We start from the raw sequence: 21,608 nt of genomic DNA on the forward strand, positions 1-21,608 counted from the left end.
TTCTTCTCACTCTATGTACATTATTTACACACCAGGGGCTACAGTCTAACACTTCAAACCAACAGGGGGCAAAGACGAGAACTGGGCAAAAGTTCTGTGAATGGAATGAAGAAGAAATCAACTTGCGATAGGGAGTTAAAATCCCAATTCACTGTCTCAGGCCTTTCACGAAGTATTCCCTGCAGAAGTGGTGGGATGGTAAGGAAATGCGATGGGGTGAGGGGACATGACCTGGCCTGGGGGTGGGGGCACAGCTGCAGAGAGGCCACCAGTACAGGCAGGTCCTCTCAGCAGACGGGAAGGAAACTTTTGCCCCCTGCTCCACATGCTCACTGTCCGTCTGATTCTAGCGGACATGCACCTTGGCCGGCACCTGGCATGAAGGCGTGCGCCTATTGCTTAGTTTGTCGTTCGAGTCTAACACTGGCTCCTGCTTTCCTCCTTTGAGCCTTTTCTCTTTCCCTTCTTGTGATCAACCCTTGATGACTATAGAGAGCCCCAGGCCCTCTCCAGGCTTGGCCTTCCAAGGACAACCTGGGTGAAACTGGGTCAAGGTCTGTGGCTTCCCAGGTGTTAACAGCTGGATTGTGTTGCTCCAAGGCAGGGCACATGCGAACCAGTAATTTGTGAGAAGCGCCAGGGGAAGGGTGCCTTGCACAGCAAGTCAGGGTCACAGGCAGCACATCAGGGGAGTCGGTGCTTTAGAGCACAGCCCAAGGGCCCTGGTGGAGGGGGTGGTCCCCCCAGCAGTGCAGAGAGCCACGGCATCAGTGAGAGGTGCCCCTGGCTGCAGGGTACGGGCCCTGGCTCACTACAGGTGCACATCATCTCACGCGGGGCTGGCACTGGTTCTGGGAGGAATGGTGAGGCCGGCTGGGTGTGGAGAGGGCAGGTTCCTCGGGGTGACCACGGAGGGCGGCCGAGGGGCCCAGGCTGAGTCTTCCCTCCCACATTTAATCTGGACTCTGGGCCCCACTGATGGGGTGGAGCAGAGGTTGTACCTGGGCCTGCAGGGCAGTACATTCACACGGTGGAGGCCCAGGTCCGGGCCGCGGGAAGGGACAGGCTGCGGGGGGAAGTTACTGGCTGAGGACTGGGGTGCTCAGGACATTGGCCCTGGAGTGCAGGGCCCCTCCCCCTGACAGGGCCGGGCAGGCAATGGGCTGTGGGCCTGGGGGGGGAGCGGAATCCACAGGGGGTCAGAGCTGGGCGGAGGGTCTAGAGCAAGAGGACAGTGAGGGGTGGATCCGGATGGTGAGAGTGGCCAGGGATTGAGTGAAAGCGGCTGAGGGGGCGGTGTGGGCAGCAGAAAGGCTTCCGAGGCAGGGCTGTTGGGCTGAGGAGGATGCTGAGGAGGTCAGACTAGGAAGGGGATGCCAGCGTGGTCCAAAGCCTTGGCCAGAGCTGAGCTGTGTCTGAGGTCGCCCGGGGGTCACGGAGGGCCTATGGGGCAGGGGTGGGCGGCAAAGGCCAGGCTGGGCCCAGCCTCGGAGGACACCTCCCGGCACCACAGGCCCGGAGGAGAGCAGTCCTGGGCTCCAGTGGCAGCGCACCCTTGACCCTTGACCTAAGCCACGTCCTCGAGCTGCCGAGGACTCAGCTTCTCCACTGGCCTGTCCTCGTCCATGGCCTCCTCTTCCTGGGGCTCCTCGGCGTTCCGGGCCAGGCTGTTGGGCCCGGACACAGTCCCCAGCACTTTGGTGCTGTGCTCCTGCGCCCTGGCCCGGAGCGCCGCAATGCTGTTCTCCCTCAGTTCCTCCTGGGACATGGCCGCCGGGGCGTCCGGGCCCCGCTCCTCCTGCTCCATCTTATCCGGCTTGGGCAGGGCCTGGCGCTCCACCTCGGGCTTCCTCCCCGACTCGGCTGCTGCCTCCAGCGACTTTTTGTGCATTCCTAAAAAGAAGTGTTGGTATTCGGGTTTAGAAAAGCGCCTGGGAAAGCCATCTTGAACTGAAAACGGCAAAGATAGAGAAAGGCCAGAATTAAGGACAAGCAGAAAGCCTTACTTCACACACCACAGTCATGAGTCCCAGGGCTGGGCCAGGGCCGCCGGAGGGCTGCAGACCAGCAACTAGGCACCCTGGCCTACAGAGGGCTCCTCCCAGCCACGCCCCTGGGCACTGCCCCCCCCCCCCCCCCCCGTCCCCCTGCAGCCTGTTCTGTCCCTTCCCAAGCACAGAGCTTGCTCCCCATCCTTCCCTCCTGGGATTCCAGGTCTTAGAACCCCGAGGCAGGCTGGTGCTCTATCAGACAGAGGCCCAGATGGCAGGAGGAGGAAGATGGCAGGTGGAGAGATTTAGGGGGCAAGAAGGCCTTTGGGCAAAGCCAGAATGTGGCCAAAGGGACCTAGGGTCCCCCAGTCCCCAAGAGGGGCTGTTCCATTCATCACAAGCGCACCTCCCAAAGGGAAGAAAGGGGTACAGACCCTGGGGCACCAGTCACCCCCCCCTCACAGGACAAAAGAACCCAGTCAGGGACCTGCCCAGGATGGACATCCTAGGCACTGTGGATGCAAGAGAGACACCAAGCCCTGGGCCCAGCCCACACGGAGCCCCCAAGGGAGCTGGGGGACCTGCTTTGGAGGGCCTCCCTTCTGCTCAGCTGCTGTGCCAGGTCCCTTTGCTCCAGGCTCTGTCCCCTCCTAGGGGAGCCCACTCTCCTTGCCTCGGGGGCAGGGCCCTGAGGAGGGTGTGGGCTCTTACCGAGCAGCCACGGGGCACAGGAGTCCATGATGCCATCCTTGGCGGACTTGAGGATGGACTCGGGCAGGGGGATGGAGTGCCGCACCATGGCCCCATACAGCCCGTACTCCGCCATGACGCTGCTCCGGCCCCAGCACTTCTCTCGCTTCCTCCACTTGGCTCTGCGGTTCTGGAACCAGACCTGCAGGTGTAGACCACCAGGTCAGGGGTGTCCTCTGAGGGGCCCTGGGCCCAGACCTCCCCCTCGCCCATGTCTATCTGGAGTTAAGGTCCCCATCCCTTCCGTGGCCAATGGCCCCATACTCTTGGGACTGCTGGTTTCTCCAGGTGGGTGTCCTTACTCAAGCCCCATGGTACCCAGGGTGTTCTTCCAGGCTCAGGGGTATCCTTTGAGGGTCTGATGGGTGAAATGGGTCTTTTTTTGGGGGGGGGAATAAGGACACCTCTAGGTCAGGGTCCTGCAGGTGAGCAGGGCCCAGTGTGGTCCTCAGTTTGCAGCTGAGAAGCCCGACCCAGGTAGTTCTTGGTGCACAGACCTCAGGGCATAACCAGAATGTCTTTCTGACTTGCAGAGGGACACGTTCCTTCCCAGGGGCTGGACTAGCCATGTTCAGAGCTCCCTCCCTCTCCCCTGAAGGCTTCCAGGGAACATGAAGGTGCCATGAAGCCTGGGAACCGAGCAGAGGAGGGGGTGCTCCCAGGCCTGCGTCAGCGCCCTCCTGGGCCGGGTCTGAGCCTGCCACCCACAGTTACCAACCCAACGCGGCATCATGTTTGAGGGATTGGGCAGCCATCCCTCGGTCAGGGAAGAAAGACGAAATTCTCAGTGGTGGGAGAAGCAGGTGGGAGTGGGCACCTAGGAAAGTGTGGTGGGCCACGCCAGAGAAGGTTTTATTTCTGGTCCCCAAACTGGTGCAGAGTCTGAATGAGGGGCGGTTGTCCTGGGGGTGCTGGAGCTCTCCCGCCCTGGAGGGGCTGCCATGCTTGGGGGAGGGGAGATTCCTTGTCTCCCAAACCAGCTCCAGCCACTGGTAGGAGCCAGAACCAGAACCAGAACCAAGGGCAGGCCACTGTTCCTCCAGTAGGTGCGGGGCCCAGGCAGGACCCCAGGCCCAGGGGGGCCCTCTTGTTCCTTCACAGCTCCTTGGGCTCTGTCGCCCCAGCGCAGAAAGGAGCTCTGGGAAGTGGGGAGAAGAGGGGAGAGCAGGGGCGGATTCCAGAAACCTATTAGTTTCCGCTGCGATTTCCATTCCCTCGCCTCGCCGGTCCCCCCTTCCCTCCGGGGCCCCCTCCCCGCCCTCGGCAGCGGAGGTTTCAGCTTTTGATGAAAAATCGCTCCAGCTCTATTCAGGAGGCGGCAAAAGAAGAGTCACCCCCAGGGGCAGCCCTGGGCTGATTGAAAAATAAGTTAATTTCAGTTTGAATCGATGGGCCTCAGGCACTGAAATATCACGGGAAATTAAAGCGGCTGCTCCCCCGGGGCCGCGGCATTGACCCGCACTAATTAATGCTGGGGAGGCAGCACGAGCCGCGCTGCGAGCCGCTCCCCCTCCCCGGGGGACCCCAAACACTTCTCATTTAACTAATTAGACGGGGAAAATTGGGTGTTAATTTGTTTAGGATTTTTCCCCTTCTTCCCCCGGCAGCTCCCTCCCCGGCTCCGCCCCGCGCGGGGGCGCGGGAAATGAATGCGGGGCTCGCCGGCAGATGGCTGCCCCGGTCACTCTGCAATCTTCTCAGACTTGATTGCTTGATTAGGTCGTTAGCACATTAAAAAAAAAAAATTGCTTGCCGTCTGGCGCTGGCGTGATGAGTGGGACGCGCGGCAGCGCCTGGGTAATTTATCTTTTTATACGGCAAAGAATTTGATTTCAATCTGCAGATATATGGGGCGCCTTTGACACCTGTTTAACATCGCGCCGCTGACAGCTTAACCCTTTGCTGCCTCGGCCGCGGGGAGGCCCCAGCCCGGCCTGCGGGGCTCGGCGTCGGTGCGCCCCCGCGGTTCCCGCCGCCGCCGCCAGGTGGCGGAGTGAGCGCCCCGATGGCCCGCGGCGGCCCGGAGTCTGCGGCTGAGCGCGGCCGGCCGCGTCCGGTAGGGGGCGCCCCAGACGCCTCGCCTCGCATCCCCGCTTCCACCAAACAGCCCTGCGGTCCCAGACATCCCGTGAAGGATTGCAGAAAGACCGCACCGTCCACGCACAACTTTAAGTTGACCCGAATGTGTGTTTCTTCATTTGTAAATAACTGGAATCTCTGAAAATGGAAAAGACGCGGCCTCGACGTCCCCTGCCATTCCACCTCGACACTGGCCAGCTCTGTTAGAAAACAATCGCTGGTCCCACTCAGGGTGGGTCGCGCCGTTGATACCATCGGCTTTGGCACCTGCCCATCTGCTGGGGCCCTCCTGGGGGAGCTGGGAAGCAACGTGCAGGGCCTCCCCCTGGTCCTGACCCAGAGAGCCATGAGTGACACCTGCCAAGGACAGGGTTTCTGTCATTTGAAAGCCACTCGATGGCTGTGCTCTGTGCACTAAAGCTCAGACAGCGGTGGGCAATGAGTGGGGCTGACTGGCCAGGGTCCTGGCTTAGCTCTCTGCTGTTTACATCTCCCCAGCACCGCCTGCAGGCTCTGCCCACTGTAGGCCCTACCTAGGGCCTGTGAGTTGCCTGAGACCCCTGTCCTGTCCCATCTTCCTTCCATTACACTTGGTCACCCTCTCCAAGTACCCACTTGTCTCAAGCTCAAGCTGCCTTCTCCCACAGAGGAAAAACCCACATACAGGGATCAGCTACTTCTGGTTCCATCCACCTCTCAGAGAACATAGCAAAGCCTGAGCCCCTGGGTGATGGAAGGCAGGCGCCTCGTCTGGCCACTTGGGAGGCTTGGGAGGGCTCACTTTATGAATCTAAGTAAACCACCTGCTTCCTGATCAGGAGATGACCTTCCTGCTTGAACACGGAGCGTTATACAACAAGGCCACACCCTTCACTGGAACGGGTGGGCCAGACTCCAGAACGTTTTGGATTTTAGAAATAATGGGTGATGCATATACCACATGTTACATAACACCCCGCAGCAGCAGCACCACCACCACCACCACCATAGTCAGACTCATCAACTCTGGTTTCTGCACTAAAGCCTATACATATTCACACTAAGAGAACTAGAAGGTCCAGTCCTGTGTTTGTCACTAATGAGTTTCGATTCCAACTTTACGACAGAACTGTTCATTTCCAGCAGTTTGGATTTACAGATTCCGGAGAAAGGACTGTGGGGTATAGAAAGGCAGATTCCCGCCCTGAGTGTGGGTGGCCAGGAAGGCGCATTGCCTTGGCTGCCTCGGGATTCCATGAGCATCAGTGCTGGAGATGGTGGCTGGCTTTCAAGTGAACACAGCATCATTACTAAAGCAGGCGGTGCAGCCCTAGCCGGTTTGGTTCAGTGGAGAAAGTGTGAGCCTGCGGACCAAAGGGTCCTGGGTTTGATTTGGGTCAAGGGCACGTACCTCGGTTGCAGGCTCCTCCCCAGCCAGGGCCCTGGTCAGGGTGCGTGCAGGGGGCAACTAATCGATGTATTTCTCTTACATCGTTATTTCTCTCTGTCTTTCCCTCTCTCTTCCACTATCTCTAAAAATTGATGGAAAAATATTTTCAGGTGAGGATTAAAAAAAAAGGGGGGGGTACAAGCTTGGGATTCAAATAATTTCTGGGGCCTCTAAAAGAATCATTTTCCTGGGTCTCCTAATTTGGGGAAATAAATAACTGCTCTGCAGATCAGACTTGGCCTACACACTCCCAGGGGAGTTGGTGCCAGCTGGTCGTCAAACCAGGAATCATCCGGACCCTGGGTTATGAGCTCCTGGAATGCCTGGCCCTCTGCAAAGACCAGATGCTGCTCCAATTTATGGAGGAACCTGAACAGCCAAAACAATTTCTTTTAAGGACAATTGGCAGGGAAGCTGTGGCAATGATGCCTTGGAGGGAAGTGGACAAGGGGCTAGAATTAACCCTAACCACTCTTCATATCTGTCTTTCTCTTCCTTTCCTGGAAGCAACCAGCATGTGTTCATGGGACTTAAAAATGTGCAAGAAGCACTGAAGTCAGCCAGTCCTGCACTGGAATTCCCAGCTCTGACAAAAACTGCTGAGTGATCTTGGGCAAAGTTACTTGCCTTCTCTCAGTCTCGGCTGCTTCAGACGTAAAATAAGAATACCTACTTTTCAGGGTTGTTTTGAGGATTAATGAAGTAAGTGAAAGCGCCTAAAAGCAGTACTTGTCACACAGAAGGCGCTCAATCAATGCTACTTATTATTTCAGGGGAAGTGCAGAAAGTCTGGGAGTCTCTGCCCAGGGGCAGGGTTCATCAGTGGCATTGCCTGCCCCTCTGGCCTCCTCCACATGCCCTTTAGTAAGGCTGGACTGACAAATAGCGAGAACAGCAACAACTAGGGGTGTGTGTGTGTGGGGGGGGCAAATGCCCCTGCAACGCTCCCTACGTTGCCCCCTTGACGCCCAAAATGCAGGGGAAGACCTTGCAGAGCCCTGCCAGGTGCCGTGATCAGGAGCTAGAAAACCAAGGCTGGAGATCCCTGCTCTGCCTCCACCTTTGTGACCTTGGGTGCATTTCTTAACCTTTCCGACTTCCAGGTCCTCATCTGCCTGTGATATCCTCGCAGGTTTGTTGTAAAAACTGAACAAAATAGTGCTTGGGAAATGCCTGGCACACAGTAAGAACCAACACACTTTGGCGGGATGCTGGGTGAACTCTGTAGGTAAATGTGCAATGAGATGAGGCTTTGCTTTCCAGCAAGTGGCCAGCGACACTTTTCACATAAAGCCAGGCCCTCCCATCTCGCACCTCTCAGATTCCTTCGCAGCATTTGGGCTCTTTTTCCTACTTGGTCTCTTGGTCCCAACAGGCCCCAAATATTCCTTCCGTCCCACTCCCACTCACTCCCTTGACTTTCCACTTTCTAGAAGAGACTGCTCCTCCTCATGGGAGTCGGGCCCAGGACTCTTCAGGAAAACCTCCAACAAGGACCAGAGCCCTGCCTCCCCCTTGAGGACTCTGAGCTCCCACGTAGGGACCCAAAGGTGACACCAGGGGTCACCAGGTTTGGGGTCCTGAGCAAAGATGAGTCGAGAAGATCTTCCAGCTCCAGAAAGAGCCTGGGTTCCTCGTGCGTTTCCCCGCAAAGGTGACGCCCCAGCAGCTCTGAGGAAGCCCAGGTAGGATGCTTCTGGCTGCCAGCAGCTGCTCTGGCAGGTGCCTCCACCGCTGGCAGAGAGGGCCTGAGACCCTGTGCCTCCAAGAGTGTACTGCACCTGGGAAGGCTTCTTCCCCAACGGGCGCTCTTCTGCCACGAGGGCACACGTCAGGCAGCCCAGCCACTCTATCGGCTCTTTCTCTCGAATGTGGGTAACCAGCCTGAGCAGCCGTGGCTTCTGCTGTCATCACACGGCTCCTGTCTGGCAAAGTTCCCATTCCTGTATCCCCACAGGACAACATGCCCAGGACTCCTTCCCTCGGATATCTCCCAGGAAACCTCTGCATACCTTCCAGGATTGTACCCCTAACGGAGACATCTTGCACAATCGGGTGCTTTTTGCACATTTTGGGCCCTTGGCTACCCCAGATCTGGCCCTCTAACCTTGCCCCATGCCATCCAGCCTGGCTTTGTCAGCCATATGGCAGTTTCCATCGCATTCACGCAGCTTCTTCCCTCTCCTCTAGCTGGAAGCTGATTAATCTGGGCCCGCTGCTGGCGTGATTTAACGACTTCACATTCCATATCCACTCAGCACTTCTGACACCATATTTCAGCATACCCCTTCCAGTCCCAGCTTCCGGCTGAGAAGCCTGACCCTGCTGCAGCCCCTGATGTCCACTAGGGGGCAGCTCTGCTCACTCGTCCTGGGAGCCTCAGGCAGCGTCAATCCCTACACACCTGGCAAGTCATCTTGTTCCTCAACCCATCTTGTCACCCACAACTCCACTTTCTTCCATTTGTATTAACCCACTCAAAACAGAGAAACTCCTTTCCCGAGTCTCTGACCCAGCGTGTTCACACTGGCTGCGCACCATCACCTGCAGAGCTTTAAAACACACCGACGGCCCTAGCCGGTTTGGCTCAGTGGGTAGAGCATGGGCCTGCGGACTGAAGGGTCCTGGGGTTCGAATCCCATCAAGGGCACATGCCCGGGTTGCGGGCTCGGTCCCCAGTGGGGGGCGTGCAGGAGGCAGCTGATCAGTGATTCTCATCATTGATGTTTCTATCTCTCCCTCTCCCTTCCTCTCTGAAATCAATAAATATATATATACTTTAAAAAGATGCTCTGTGACTACTTTGTAATTGCCATTTTGTACAGCTTAGGGAATATAGCCAATAATACTGTAATAACTATATACGGTGTCCGGTGGGTGCAAGACTTATAGGGGGATCACTTCACAAGTTACATAAATGTCTAACCACTATGCTGTATACCTGAAACTAGTATAATATTAAATGTCAATTGTAATTGAAAAGTAAAATAAAATTTTTAAAGCAGCTGTGATTCTAATAAAAGTCCCAGGCTGAGACACACTGCAACCCTTTTCTTCCTGGGCTACTGTCTTCTAACTTCTGGAATAGAATTTCCCAAACTTCATTCCCTTCCCTTGGGCAGAGACCACTTTATAAAAGGCAGAATCAGCCCTAGCCGGTTTGGCTCAGTGGATAGAGCCTACGGACTGAAGGGTCCCAGGTTCAATTCCGGTCAAGGGCACATGCCTGGGTTGCAGGCTCGATCCCCAGTAGGGGATGTGCAGGAGGCAGCCAATCAATGATTCTCTCTCATCATTGATGTCTCTATCTCTCTTTTCCTCTTCCTTCCTCTCTGAAAGCAATAAAAATATTAAGAAGAAAAAAGGCAGAATCAAGCAGTGCTAGCCAGAGACTCCAAACACCAGGCTGAGAAGACTGAGGGTGAGTGTGGGCTCGGTTCGCTTTGCACATCCACATCCCTGCCATGTAGGCATTAAAATAAGTATAATTTTTGTCAGAAAGGAATCCAGGAGCCAAACAAGTGAATGTACAGGTACACCCGATATGATCATTCTTGGAAGGAGTGGCCTCACAGAGGAAATAGTCGGTCTGGAAACCCACTTCCTCTGCCCCAGAGCTGACATCTGGCAGGAGCTTCCAGAATGCCAGGCCCAGCCTTTTGGGGGGGACACAACGAGGACCGCAGGTCTGAGTCTGATATGGAGACTCGGAATCTCTTCTTCCCCCAACAACGCACAGCATCCCTTCCCCCAACCCAGAGAGCCTTGGCGCACGGAACTGTGCGCCCGCCAAGCCCGAGGGCAGAGGAAGTGGCCCTTTACAGAGGGGCTGCCCCATCGCTGCTGCTGCCACGGACCATTCCCGCGTATGGAGGTAGGCAGTCACGTTCCCCTCTCCCAGGATGGTAGTTGAGTACCGGGTTTGAATCCAGTCTACTGCTTACTTCACCTGTCAGCCCCTCGTTTTCCACACCCAGAAAATGGGTGTAGCAGCATCTAATTCATCTAGCTGTTGTGAGGATTTACTGAAACAGGGCATGGCAAGCACTTAATATCTGGGACAATAGTAAGTGCTTATAATGCCAGTAATAACAATACTTTCATTAAATGCGAAGGCCCCTCCCAGGAAGGGATCCCCCTCCTTTTTTCACAGGTGGGGAGACATTGTTATTATTATTTTACAAATGAGTACTTTGAGGCTCAGAGCTTGGCTTGCTGGCAGGGAAACAAAGATGGGAAGGAGGTATGGGAATGCAGACTGGTACAGCCACTGCGGAAAAGAGTATGGAGTTTCCTCAAGAAATTTAAAATGGATTGCCCTTTGACCTGTGATTCCACTCCTGGGACTATATCCTAAGAATCTTGAAACACCAATCAGAAAGAATACATGCACCCCTATGTTGGGAGCAGCGTTATTTACAATAGCCCAAATCTGGGAACAGCCCAAGTGCCCATCAGTAGATGAGTGGACAAAACAACTATAGTACATGTACACCATGAAATACTACTCAGCTGTAAAAAAGAAGGAACTCTGGAAATTATTATGTTAAGCAAAATAAGCCAGTCAGAGAAAAACAAATACCATATCATCTCACCAGTATGTGGAATCTAATGAACAAAATAAACTGATGAACAAAATAGAACCAGAGGCGTGGACACACGGAACAGACGGACAAATGTCAGAGGGAAGCGGGGGGCGGGGCGGGGGGAGAAGGGAGGACTGGATAAGGGAAGGTGAAGGGATTAGCTGGAGAACATACATGTGTAGCCCAGGGACACAGACAACAGTGTGGGGAGGGCCCAAGGGGGGAGGGTGGGGGCTGGATGGAGGTGGGCAAAGGCGGGGAAATGGAGGACATCTGCAATAGTGTCCACATGCAAATTTTTTTTAAAAATATATTTTATTGATTTCTTACAGAGAGGAAGGGAGAAGGATAGAGAGTTAGAAACATCGATGAGAGAGAAACATCGATCAGCTGCCTCCTGCACACTCCCTATTGGGGATGTGCCTGCAACCAAGGTACATGCCCTTGACCAGAATCGAACCTGGGACCCTTGAGTCCCCAGGCCAATGCTCTATCCATTGAGCCAAACCAGTTAGGGCCACATGCAAAATTTTAAATTAAAAGAAGATTGGCAGTAGGTGTGTTTGACTTTTCACAGCCATACTGGGACCTCATTAGACATTAGACAGGAGGCAGGCACACGCGGAGGTTTGCTTGGATTGGCCCAGAGAGGGTGTGTCCCAGCTGCCCCCTGGGGCTGTTACTCCACTATCATGCTCCCCCATTCCACCAACGGCGCCCAGGGACCCGGTGAGGAAGGTGATCCTGAGACGGCCCCCCCAGGAAGGGACCCCCTTCTTTTCACAGATGGAAAACAGAAGGGGAGTGACCTGGCTTCTGCTAAGCCTGGTGGCGTCCGAGCCAGAACGGAAACCCGAGTCACTGACATCCAGTCCAACAACCGTGCCCTTCCACCTCGAGAATGTCTAACCTTGGACTTGGAGCCTTAATAACTACCCCGGCCCCGTATCCACGCACGCACACACACACGCACACACACACGCACACACACTCACACACACACACACACACACGCACACACACACTCACACACACACACACAGGCCTCTGGCTGACAGCTGGGGGAGGGGACTGGCTCCAGAGTGGTGGTTTTCCATCTTTAGATGCATCGTTCCCACCTGAACAGGTTAAAGGAAATGACTGGAAGGGTGGCAGTGCAGTGAAGCAAGTGCTACGGAGCCTAAAGGGACTCCGGTCTGCATTCTGGCGGCTGGCTCCCACCTGTAAAGTGGCGATAGTCATAGTGCCCCGCTCATTGGGTTCCGACTTCTTGGGAATATACATACACTATCTCTAGAGAGAAACAAAGGAAACTGGCTACCACTGGAAGGGCTGTTGGGGGAAGGGGGTGGGAGACTCATGTTTCGCCCCATTGAAGAGGTAATTATTTGAGTGATTTTTAAAAATTTATGTTTCTTAATTGATTTGTTTACAGAGAGGAAGAGAGAGGGATAGAGAGTTAGAAACATCGATGAGCAAGAAACATCAATCAGCTGCCTCCTGCACACTCCTTACTGGGGATGTGCCCGCAACCCAGGTACATGCCCTTGACCAGAATCGAACCTGGAACCCTTCAGTCCACCGGCTGACGCTCTATCCACCGAGCCAAACTGGTCAGGGCTATTTGAGTAATTTTTTAAAAACTGTACCTGGTGCTCAGTGTGAGCACTGGTTATCTTTATAAAGAAGGTTTGACACAGGCCCCCCACCTGACCTCACACCATCGCTTTCCCACAGCTTCAGGTTAGAGCTCAGGCTTCAAACCCGAGGCAGGTGGTGAGCATGTGGGCTTCAGGTGCAGGCCTAGGTCCCTGTGTCCCCCGCTTACTAGCTGTGTGGCTGTGGTAGCTGTTCTGCCTCAGTTTCCTTGGAAATAAAGGATGCTAATGGTCCCCAACAGTTGTCAGCAGGATTTAATGAGAGCAGAGCTGCAACCGAGTGGGCACTGGGCATGTGCCCGGCACAGCTTGGAACACATCACATCATCAGGGGCCACTGTCACCCACACTTTACAGATGAGGAATGGGAGGCTCTGGGGGGCAAGGGAACTTGTCCATAGTCACTCAGCTGGTAACTGGCACAGCCAGGGCCACACCCAGGCAGTCTGGTTCCAGATTGGGTGCCCCTAACCACCGCGCCTCCCTGCCTCTCCTGAACACCTCACGTATCAGAACACCTGGCACGCGGAAACTGCTCTGCAAATCACAGCTGTGACTGTGGCTGAGACATGCTAACACACACTAAGCCTTCCCAGGTCACTGGGTAAAATATTTGGGGGCAGGGCTATTTGACAGCTCCTACCTTCTGGGGGGCAGCATTTACCAGCCCATAGACACCCCCCAGGGAACTTAAAGAAACCCAGATTGCACAGTTACACACAATCCACTCACCACCACCTGAGCCAGACAGGTTGTAGGACAACCCACTGCAACGGACAAGCTGTTCTTTCCTTTTGGTCAATAGTGCCAATGGGGGGCCTACCAACAGGGGGAGTTTGTCAGTCTCCCCCCAACCCCCGCCCTGACACATATAATAGCCAACTTGGTGCTAATGAAGGCCAGGCTGAGGTTACCTCCAACATCAACTGGATTAGACCTTGGCTTACACACACACACACACACACACACACACACACACACACACCATACCACAAGCACCACACACACACACAACACACCACAAGCACCACACACACACACACAACACACCACAAGCACCACACACACACACACACACACACCACACCACACCACACCACAAACACAACACACACACACACACACACACACACACCATACCACAAGCACCACACACACAAAACACACAACACACCACAAACACAACACACACACACACACACACACACACACACACACACACACACGACTCAGAATCAACATCCAGCCTTACCCACTGAAACCCAATTGGGTGGAGGGTGATGGATCCAGGCCACCATGGATAAAGCATTAAACAGATAATCTGATTATGAACAACTGAGCTTATTGTTAAGTGTCAATGTCTAAAGCCATTGACTGAAATTCCAAATAGATTTCCAAGAGAGAGAAAGGCTCACGCGGCTCACGCCTCACTGCCCATTCTCTGGTGCTCCCCTGAGAGACCACAGAGCCACCCACACACCTTAGGTGGTTCCTTCTCTAGCCCCACCCCCTGCCCCCAACACACATCAAACCTGGAGACACAAGGGACCCTGACTGGGAGGGATGCGGGCAGAGGGGTTTCAGGAAGTCAGGTCCCCCATTTCCCAGCCTCAGTGAACTACTCTGACCCACCCAGGAGATGGGAACAGCTTTCATGTAAGGTTGCCATCCAGCTAAGGCCAGTCCAAATCTTTTGGAAATGTCCCTCCCACTCACTCCTCCTCCTCGGGGAGGCCTAGTCTAGAAATCATCAGACTTCACCTTCTCCCAGAGAAATGAGAAAGCAGCCCACTCCTGCCAGCTGGGGGGAGGGAGGGTTCCGGACTTGGGAGGTCCTGTTGCTAATGAAGGGAGGCCCCGAGCCCAGCACAGCTGAGGACGTGTCAGCCCAGATCAGTGGCTGGTGATAACCAAACTCTCCGGGAGAGGCGATGAGGCGAGGAGGAGGAGGGCCTAGTGAGCCAGGCCTGCCAACAACACAGGTCCAGCCACATTCTGGTCTTGACCCAGAGAAATAAAGGAGCGGAGCTCAGGCAGGGCCAGATGCTTGGTTGTCAGAAGAGGAAGGAGCCTCAGGTGGATGAAAGCGTGGGGTGGGGGTGGGGGGGCGGTAAGAAGGGGGAGGGGCAAGACTACTTCATGGGAAGGGGAGCAGAGGAAGGGAAACAGTCTGGGTCAGGGCTAGAAGCTACTGCCCCCACCCCCAGGTACCCAGAAAGGCCTGGGGCCCCTGGCTTTGGAGGAGGCAGCTGCAGGGAGGGCACAGCTGCCACCACAGAGCCCCTGCTCAGAACCCAGCACCCACCAAACTCCTTCTCCCACCACAGGGCCCCTCGGAGTCTATGAAATGCTCCCCAGCAAGCCTGCGTGGAGAACTGCTAAGCCCCCGTCCCCCTGCAGTGCCCACCTCCCATGGTAGGTGTTCAGCAAGTACGGAGGTGTTCTTCATGAGAACAGGACCCCAGGCCAGCCGTGCTCATACAAGGGGGTGGGAGATGGGTATCTGGGAGGCTGGTCTGTCCGTGTCCCCAAGAGTGGGGGACATGGGAGGCGAGGGACTCGGGGACTCGGGCGCTGTTACCTGTATCCTGTCTTCTGGCAGCTCCGTTTTCATGGCCAGCATCTCCCGGGCATACACGTCTGGGTAGTGGGCCTCGTTGAACGCCTTCTCCAGCTCCTCTAGCTGGTAGGAGGTAAAGATCGTCCTGCAGGGAGCAAGCGGATACTCAGGACCCTGGAAACGGACGAGGCTGTCCCAGAGAGGACAGAACGGCCCTTCCCCGTGCCTCCTGGACAGACCCCACACCCAGGCGCTCAGCACACTCAGACACACACTCCCTCCCTCACACACACACACACACACACACACACACACACACACACACACGCTCCCATGCGCACGTGCGTGCACACGTGTTCGCACACCCTCTGGACTTTTCTTCTTTCAAGGCTGAGGACCCCCAGTGCCCTTCTGATGGTGGTGGGGATTATTTCAGCCCTGAGGGGCACCTCATTATAGGAATCTTTCTGGAAGAGCTTGCGGGGAAAGGGTGTTAGATAGACATTTGAGAAAGCTGCAGAAGGCCCCTCTTCCTCCTGCCACGCACAGGGCCACAGGCGAGGGGCGCGCCAGGTAAATAAATGCCTCACCCGCTAGGACCTGCTCCCTGGGCTCCTCTGACAGTTGATCTTTCACACTGCACTCACCCGAAGATCAAAGGCAGCTGCGACCCCAGTGTTTATGCAACTGAGGACTGAATGTCCCTCCCTTGCAACCCACCCAACACTCCGCCCTCCTCACCTGCGGTCCACCAGCTCCTTAAAGCTGCTCTCCTAATTGTAGGGGTGAGGAATATGAGGGGGAGGGCGCCCAGACCCTTCCGGTGCTCAGAAGCCAAGAGCCACCTTCCAACCATCCCGCCCCACCCCCACCCCACATACACAAGCTGGGGAAGCAACCTAGGGGGGCCCTGAAATAGCTTACCTCCATAGCCCCCCCAACCCCCCACAGAGCAGTGAAGAATCTGATAAAAGCTACATCCTCTCACCCGTCCTAGGAAAATGTACAAACTAATATGCTCCGACACATAACATTTCACTTCCACTACCAGGGGGTTCATAGACCTCCGTTCCTGCATAAACACCCTACATAACCATCTACAGACACAAAGTCTTCTTTCTTCAGACCTTAATTTCACCAAGTTCTGGGTGACCTTTCTCTCAGCCACAAGTCAGCGGGCGATAGCGTCCAGATCCCACACACTCAACTCATAAACATGGCACCTTCCCTGCTGGCGCCTCTGGGACCTGGGACTCCGGGGCAGCACAGGGGTGCAGAACCCCTCACTGCTGCTCGCACGCGCCCCCAGCACAGGAACAAGTGCAAAGTTCAGCGCCCATTCCTTGTGCTGGTTTGTCTTCATGTCTCAGGGTCTGATGCAGGGGATTGTGAGGAAGAAGGGTTCTGCTCGTTATAGAAAACGACTGGTTTGATTCTAAATCGTTTCTCCTCTCCTCTTGGGGGTGGGGATGGAATGCTTTTGTAAACAGAAAGTTATTTCTTCAGAATTTTGAAGAAATTCTGTTTCTCTCTTGCCATTTACGGAAAGGTCCCCCTACACACAGTGTCAAAATAAACAATCGAAACACGCAAGTCCTTTGCAAAACTCAGGGAAACTGAAGCAAGCACATAGGTGTTGGGGCCACAGCCAAAGAGAAGAGCTGACAATAGGTTGGTTAAGACCCTTCACGCGCCCGCCCTTTGCTTAGGAGAGCTCGGGCTCGCACTCAAAACAAAACAAAGCCTCAGATCCCCCAAACTTCCCCCCACTCCTGTCGCAGAGCCAATCCCTGCTCCCCAGGACCCTCCCTGCGCTCCCACAACGTGACCCAGAAAACCTGCTCCTGGTTTTCTGCAGAAACCCAGACCTGCGGGTCCCCACTGTCTCCTGCCTGAGCTTTCGGGGTACAGAGATGAGGAAAAGCCGAGACTCCCAGGGCTGCTGGCCCATCCCCTCTCCCCTCTCCAGCCCCCATAAACCTGGCTGTTTCTGGGAAATGAGCGATGCCCGTCTCCTCTCACCAGATTCCAGGATTTCTTCCCTGAAATCCCCAAAGGAGAGAAGCTCAGAATAACGTTTGCGTCGTTTTTAAAAAACTAATTAAAAACTGCACTGGCCATCGGTAGCCATTCTCCTCCCTCCACTAATCGGCTCCCTTCATGCACCAGAAATAGCCAGAAACCTAGGGCAGGTGGCGAGTCCTCCTGCTCCCTGCGAACCTCCAACGCTCCCACCGGTCTCCCTGGTGGAGCGGGTGGCAGGCGAGGCAGAGGGCCAGGAGCCTGAAGCCTGGCCTTCGGGCGGTGGGTCAGCCAGCTCCGAGTGCCACACAGGGCGGTGTCCTGACGCAGAAACGCTGTGGGGCACCCAGGGTCTGGGCATGCTTTCCCCAGGGCTCTTCTTGCCGTGGGAGCCCCTCTCTCCTTCCCCCTGGCACCAGCGCAGAAGCAGTTCAGCGGACCGGTCCTTCCCCGTGGCCTGGTCCCTGTCCCTGGACTCAGAGGCTGGCAGGACCACCCACCTTGGGACCGGCATGTCGTGGGTGCAAAAGAGGTGTCTTAATGAATATGCGCTGGGTAAATGGATGTAAAAAATGACCCAGGATCAGGACCAAAATAAAATGTTTCTCTTTAGAAGAAAACAAAACAAAAACAAACAGCTGACTGGAGAGAAGGAGCCAATCAAGGTCATGGGGAAACCAAGCCGAAGTTCACTCGCAGGCAGGCGGGAGCTCAGGAAGAGCCCTTTAAAAGGTGGGGGTCAGTTGTGCGGTTCCCAAGGGTGAAGGAAGAGGGACAGGCAGAAAAGCGCCCAGAGAAAGGGTGCGATGAGGCTGAAAGCAAACTGGGGTGAAAGAACAAGGAGGTGCGGGGGAGAAGGGGGCGCTCCGTGGGGGAAATGCCCCGAGAGCCGTGGGACCCACCTGGGCGCCCCACCTGGGCCCACCCCCGCGGAGGGAAGTTTGGGAAAACAGCCCGGGGTGAGCGCAGGGACACGCAGCACTCGCAGAAAGTCGGGCTGATGTTTGGTTCTGCCGCTTTATCTTCTTTAAAAGCTTCTGGTAAATTTACACAAGAACTTGGTGCTGATGGCCAGGGGGCTGCGGGCCTGGGGTGAGGGGATTGCTTGTCAGGATATAGCTTTTCGAAGGGATCGAATTTTAACTCTGTGCCAGTAACGCCTCTTTAGAGACGTGTTTTTTTAAACTCTCTTTTTAGTCTGTACCCCAGTGCAGCCCACTCCACTCCAGCGAGGGCGGGTGGCGTCACCAGTCCACACATCCCCCGTCTTTCCCCATTTTACAGACAAGGAAGCCGAGGCTCGCAGAAGGGAAGCTACCTTGGGGACCACAAAAAGCAGAAGCCTAACGAAACTGTCCCATCGATGCACATGGCACGCTCGAGCTCTGGGGAAAGGTGGGAGCAAGGCGGTAGCGAACTGTGAGCACAGGGGCCGAGGGAGAGGAAGGCGGCGGGGACGGAGGGCAGAGGAGCCGGCTCGGGCGGGAGGTGGGAGCCCAGCTGCCCGCGTGCATGGCTCTCGGATGTGCAGGTGCCTGGAAGCACCTGGGAGCTGCCAGCCTCTGTGGCTCTGGTTTTCAGCGGGGCCTTCCCTTTCTCCCAAAGGAGGAGGAGAAAGCCTGGCCCGGTGCGCCTCCCTGGCGGCCTCTCACCGTCCTCGCGGGGCGCAGCCCGCCCCAGGGCCCGGGGGTCACCAAACAACGCCCGCTCCCCGCGCCTGGGCGCAGCCTTGGACCGCAGATCTGACGGCGGCGAAAACGGAGTCCGAGAGGCCCGACCCCCACAGGGGACGCGGGGCCGGGAGCAGGAAGGTGACGGGAAGACCAGGGGCCTTACCTGTGCCGCCGCTTCTTCCGCTTCTTGGTCTGGGCTAAGGCTGACTTGGGCATTTTCCGGTCGCTGGAGGAGACATCTTCAGAATCTGGGAAGCGGACGGAGACATGCGGCAGCAGCGGGGGCGCGCTGGGTAGCGCTCGGGAGCCCCAAACTCGGGGTCCCAGCCCACGCCGGCCGCCTCGGGGAGCGGCGGGGACCCGCTCGGCCTCCCCGGGAAGCCTTCTGCGAGGTCGACCCCATCCCTAAGCCCGGGCTGGCCCTACCCAGGCCGGCGCCCCGCTCCGGAGGTTTGGAGCAGATTTCGTTGTAAGAGAGGCCAAGGCCCGGCGCTCTGGGGGCAGGGGTAGCGGGGGGCGAGGCCGCTCCCGGGGTGTCAGGGTGACCCCCGTGACGTGCCGGGCCCCACGCCCTGACCCGCGCTTGCAGCCCGGTTGTCCGGGGACCGAAAATGGGCCCCAAGGAGCGGAGCCGGGGCGCAGGTAGCTGGCCTGGCGGTGCCTGCACGATGCGCCCCCGCTCGGGACTGGAGACGCTGCGCCGCGACTCTTTTCGTTATTTTCCAAATAAAAATAAATAAAACGGTAACGGAAAATCGGGGGAATTTCGGGGCGCCAACAGGAGCCGGGGGCCGGAGCGGGCTGGGCCGCGAGGCCGAGAAATGGGTCTGGGGAGGGTGTGGCTGGGTCACTGGGGGCCCGCGAACCCCGAGGCGCCGGGATCCCCTAAACAGTGGCGCTCAGGAGGAATCAGACCGGGCCGACCCAGCCGCCTCGGTGGCCAGTTGTCTAAGCTCGTGGGGTGAAAACCCCCCCGCAAGCCCTGACAAAATCAACTTTGGGCACCGGGGCCGGGGCGAAGCTGGCACCCGCTTCGGGGCCATCAGCGCACGGAACAGAGCGCGAGTTCTCCGGAGGCTGGGGCCGCCGCGGAGCCGAGAAACTGGGGGCCCCCGCCCGCCCCCAGGGCTCTGACACCCCCCAGCCCAGTTTCCCGGGGGATCCCCAACTGGGCGCCGCGCCAGAGCCGGGACCAGCGCAGGGACGCGAGAGCAGCGCCGAGGCCCGGAGCGCGGGGCGTGAAACCTGGCGGCGCCCGGGGCATCCTCCCGGCCCTCGGCCCCCGCGCGTGGGCCCCAGGCCGGGGGCGACCCCGCAGCCGGGCAGGAACTTCTGCGCCCGAAGCAGGCCTTGCGGCACAAGCGAGAGCCCGCGGCGGCGTGGGGTCCCGGCTCCGGCGAGGCGGGCAGCGCCCTCACCTACCCGAGCTGGCCGTCTGGCTGGTGTCCAGAGGCCCCGACGCCCTGCTCAGCGGCTGCAAGTGGACGCTCTGCGGGTCGGACAGCACTTCGAGGAAGGTGGGCTGCGCGTAGAAGCCGGGGAGCCCCCCGGGCCCCAGCAGCCCCATGCCGCCCACTCCCGCGGGGCTGAGCACGGAGCGCGCGGCCAGCAGGTGCCCGGAGGCCAGGCCGTCGAGGGCAGCCCGCGGGTGGGAGCTGGGGGGCTCCTTGTTCAGGCCCAGGATCTCCTGAATGCCGAAGCCCGTGCACCTGGCCGGGGCGCTCCCCGGGGTACTCTTGGCCACTGTCTCGCATTTGGGCTTGCTCAGCGCTTCCCCCGATTTCCCCGTCATCTCCCGGCTCTTCGGAGGGGCCGAGGCGCCGGTCTTTAGCTCCCCCCGCCCCACCCCCGCCGGGCTCGCCGCTCTGCGAAGTTGGTCCCAGATGCCCCCTCCGGTGTCTGATGCTCCGGAGCCCCAAGGAGATTCCCCTTTTATCCAACCAGGCGGCAGCCCAAGTGGGGTCAGAGCTGAGCAGCCAATCACTGGGGCCAGGAGCGATTAGGAATTCCAAAAAGCTGGCAGCGCCAGGGGCCTGGGCGCTGGGGGCGGGACGCCCAGGGGCAGGGTCCCAGGGCCTGAGCTGGGACAACAGAGTCAAGGCCGGTCGGGGGAGGTAGGGTGGGGTGGGATTCTGGCAGAGCCTGGCTGGCACTTGGCCCTACAGTGGGTGGGAGGATGGGCTGGGGGCAGATGTTGGAGACCTGACCCTGGCCGGCAACTCCTTTGCAGGTTGAAAGGGTCTAAGAAAGCCCAAATATAGGACCCCTGTGTGACAGGCAGAACAAGGGAGGGAAGAGCCCTGGTCAGGGTTGTGGGGACAGTGGGGGGAGGGAGGGCAGAGAAGGAGCCGGGGTGTGAAGAAAGCTCAAGGTTTCTCTCCCGAACCAAACTCTAATTCACAAAAGCTACTCAATAAATATTGGCTCGATGAATAAATGAATGATAAGAGGGTCAGGAATGGGGGTCCCCGTAGGAGAGAACAGCGGTGACTTCTTTTGGATGACAACCCTGGGTGTCTGAACATCTTCCTGGAGTAAGCATGAAGCGTGCCAGCTTCCATGGAAGGACTCCATTCATCCATCCATCCATTCATTCATTCATTCATTCAACCAGCGTGTATGGAGCACCTTAGTAGGTCTAGGAATTAGGGTTCTGCAGTAAATCAGATAGGCAAGGCAAGGGGTCTGCTATATCTCAGAGTTCACTGAGCAAGCAGAATAAAGAGGACAGGGTTGTTGATGTGGATGGGAAGGAGGAGGGAGGGTGTGAGAGGCAATGAAAAGGTGCGCTTCTATCTCCAGGTGATGGAACTCCCTGGCCTAACTCCTGTGTTGAAAGCTGCAGACTTGCAGCCAACTG

General features: G+C 57.0%; 1 protein-coding gene across 2 annotated transcripts; it reads right to left on the bottom strand.

The window, feature by feature from the left end:
* Positions 1-1,405: 1,405 nt before the first annotated feature.
* VSX2 (visual system homeobox 2) lies at positions 1,406-20,566 on the bottom strand. Of its 2 annotated transcripts, none has more exons than XM_059665180.1 (5): positions 20,171-20,566; positions 18,912-18,996; positions 15,075-15,198; positions 2,703-2,883; positions 1,406-1,893 (listed from the first exon to the last, which is right to left on the bottom strand). In XM_059665180.1, exons 1-5 carry the CDS (start codon positions 20,538-20,540, stop codon positions 1,568-1,570), a joined length of 1,086 nt encoding a protein of 361 aa, XP_059521163.1. In that variant the 5' UTR covers positions 20,541-20,566; the 3' UTR covers positions 1,406-1,567. The 2 variants fall into 2 exon arrangements, with proteins under 2 accessions (XP_059521163.1, XP_059521084.1); XM_059665101.1 differs by having other exon boundaries at positions 1,406-1,950.
* Positions 20,567-21,608: the final 1,042 nt, after the last annotated feature.

The sequence above is a fragment of the Myotis daubentonii genome, chromosome 1 (genome assembly GCF_963259705.1).
Source record: "Myotis daubentonii chromosome 1, mMyoDau2.1, whole genome shotgun sequence".
Classification (NCBI taxonomy): domain Eukaryota; kingdom Metazoa; phylum Chordata; class Mammalia; order Chiroptera; family Vespertilionidae; genus Myotis; species Myotis daubentonii.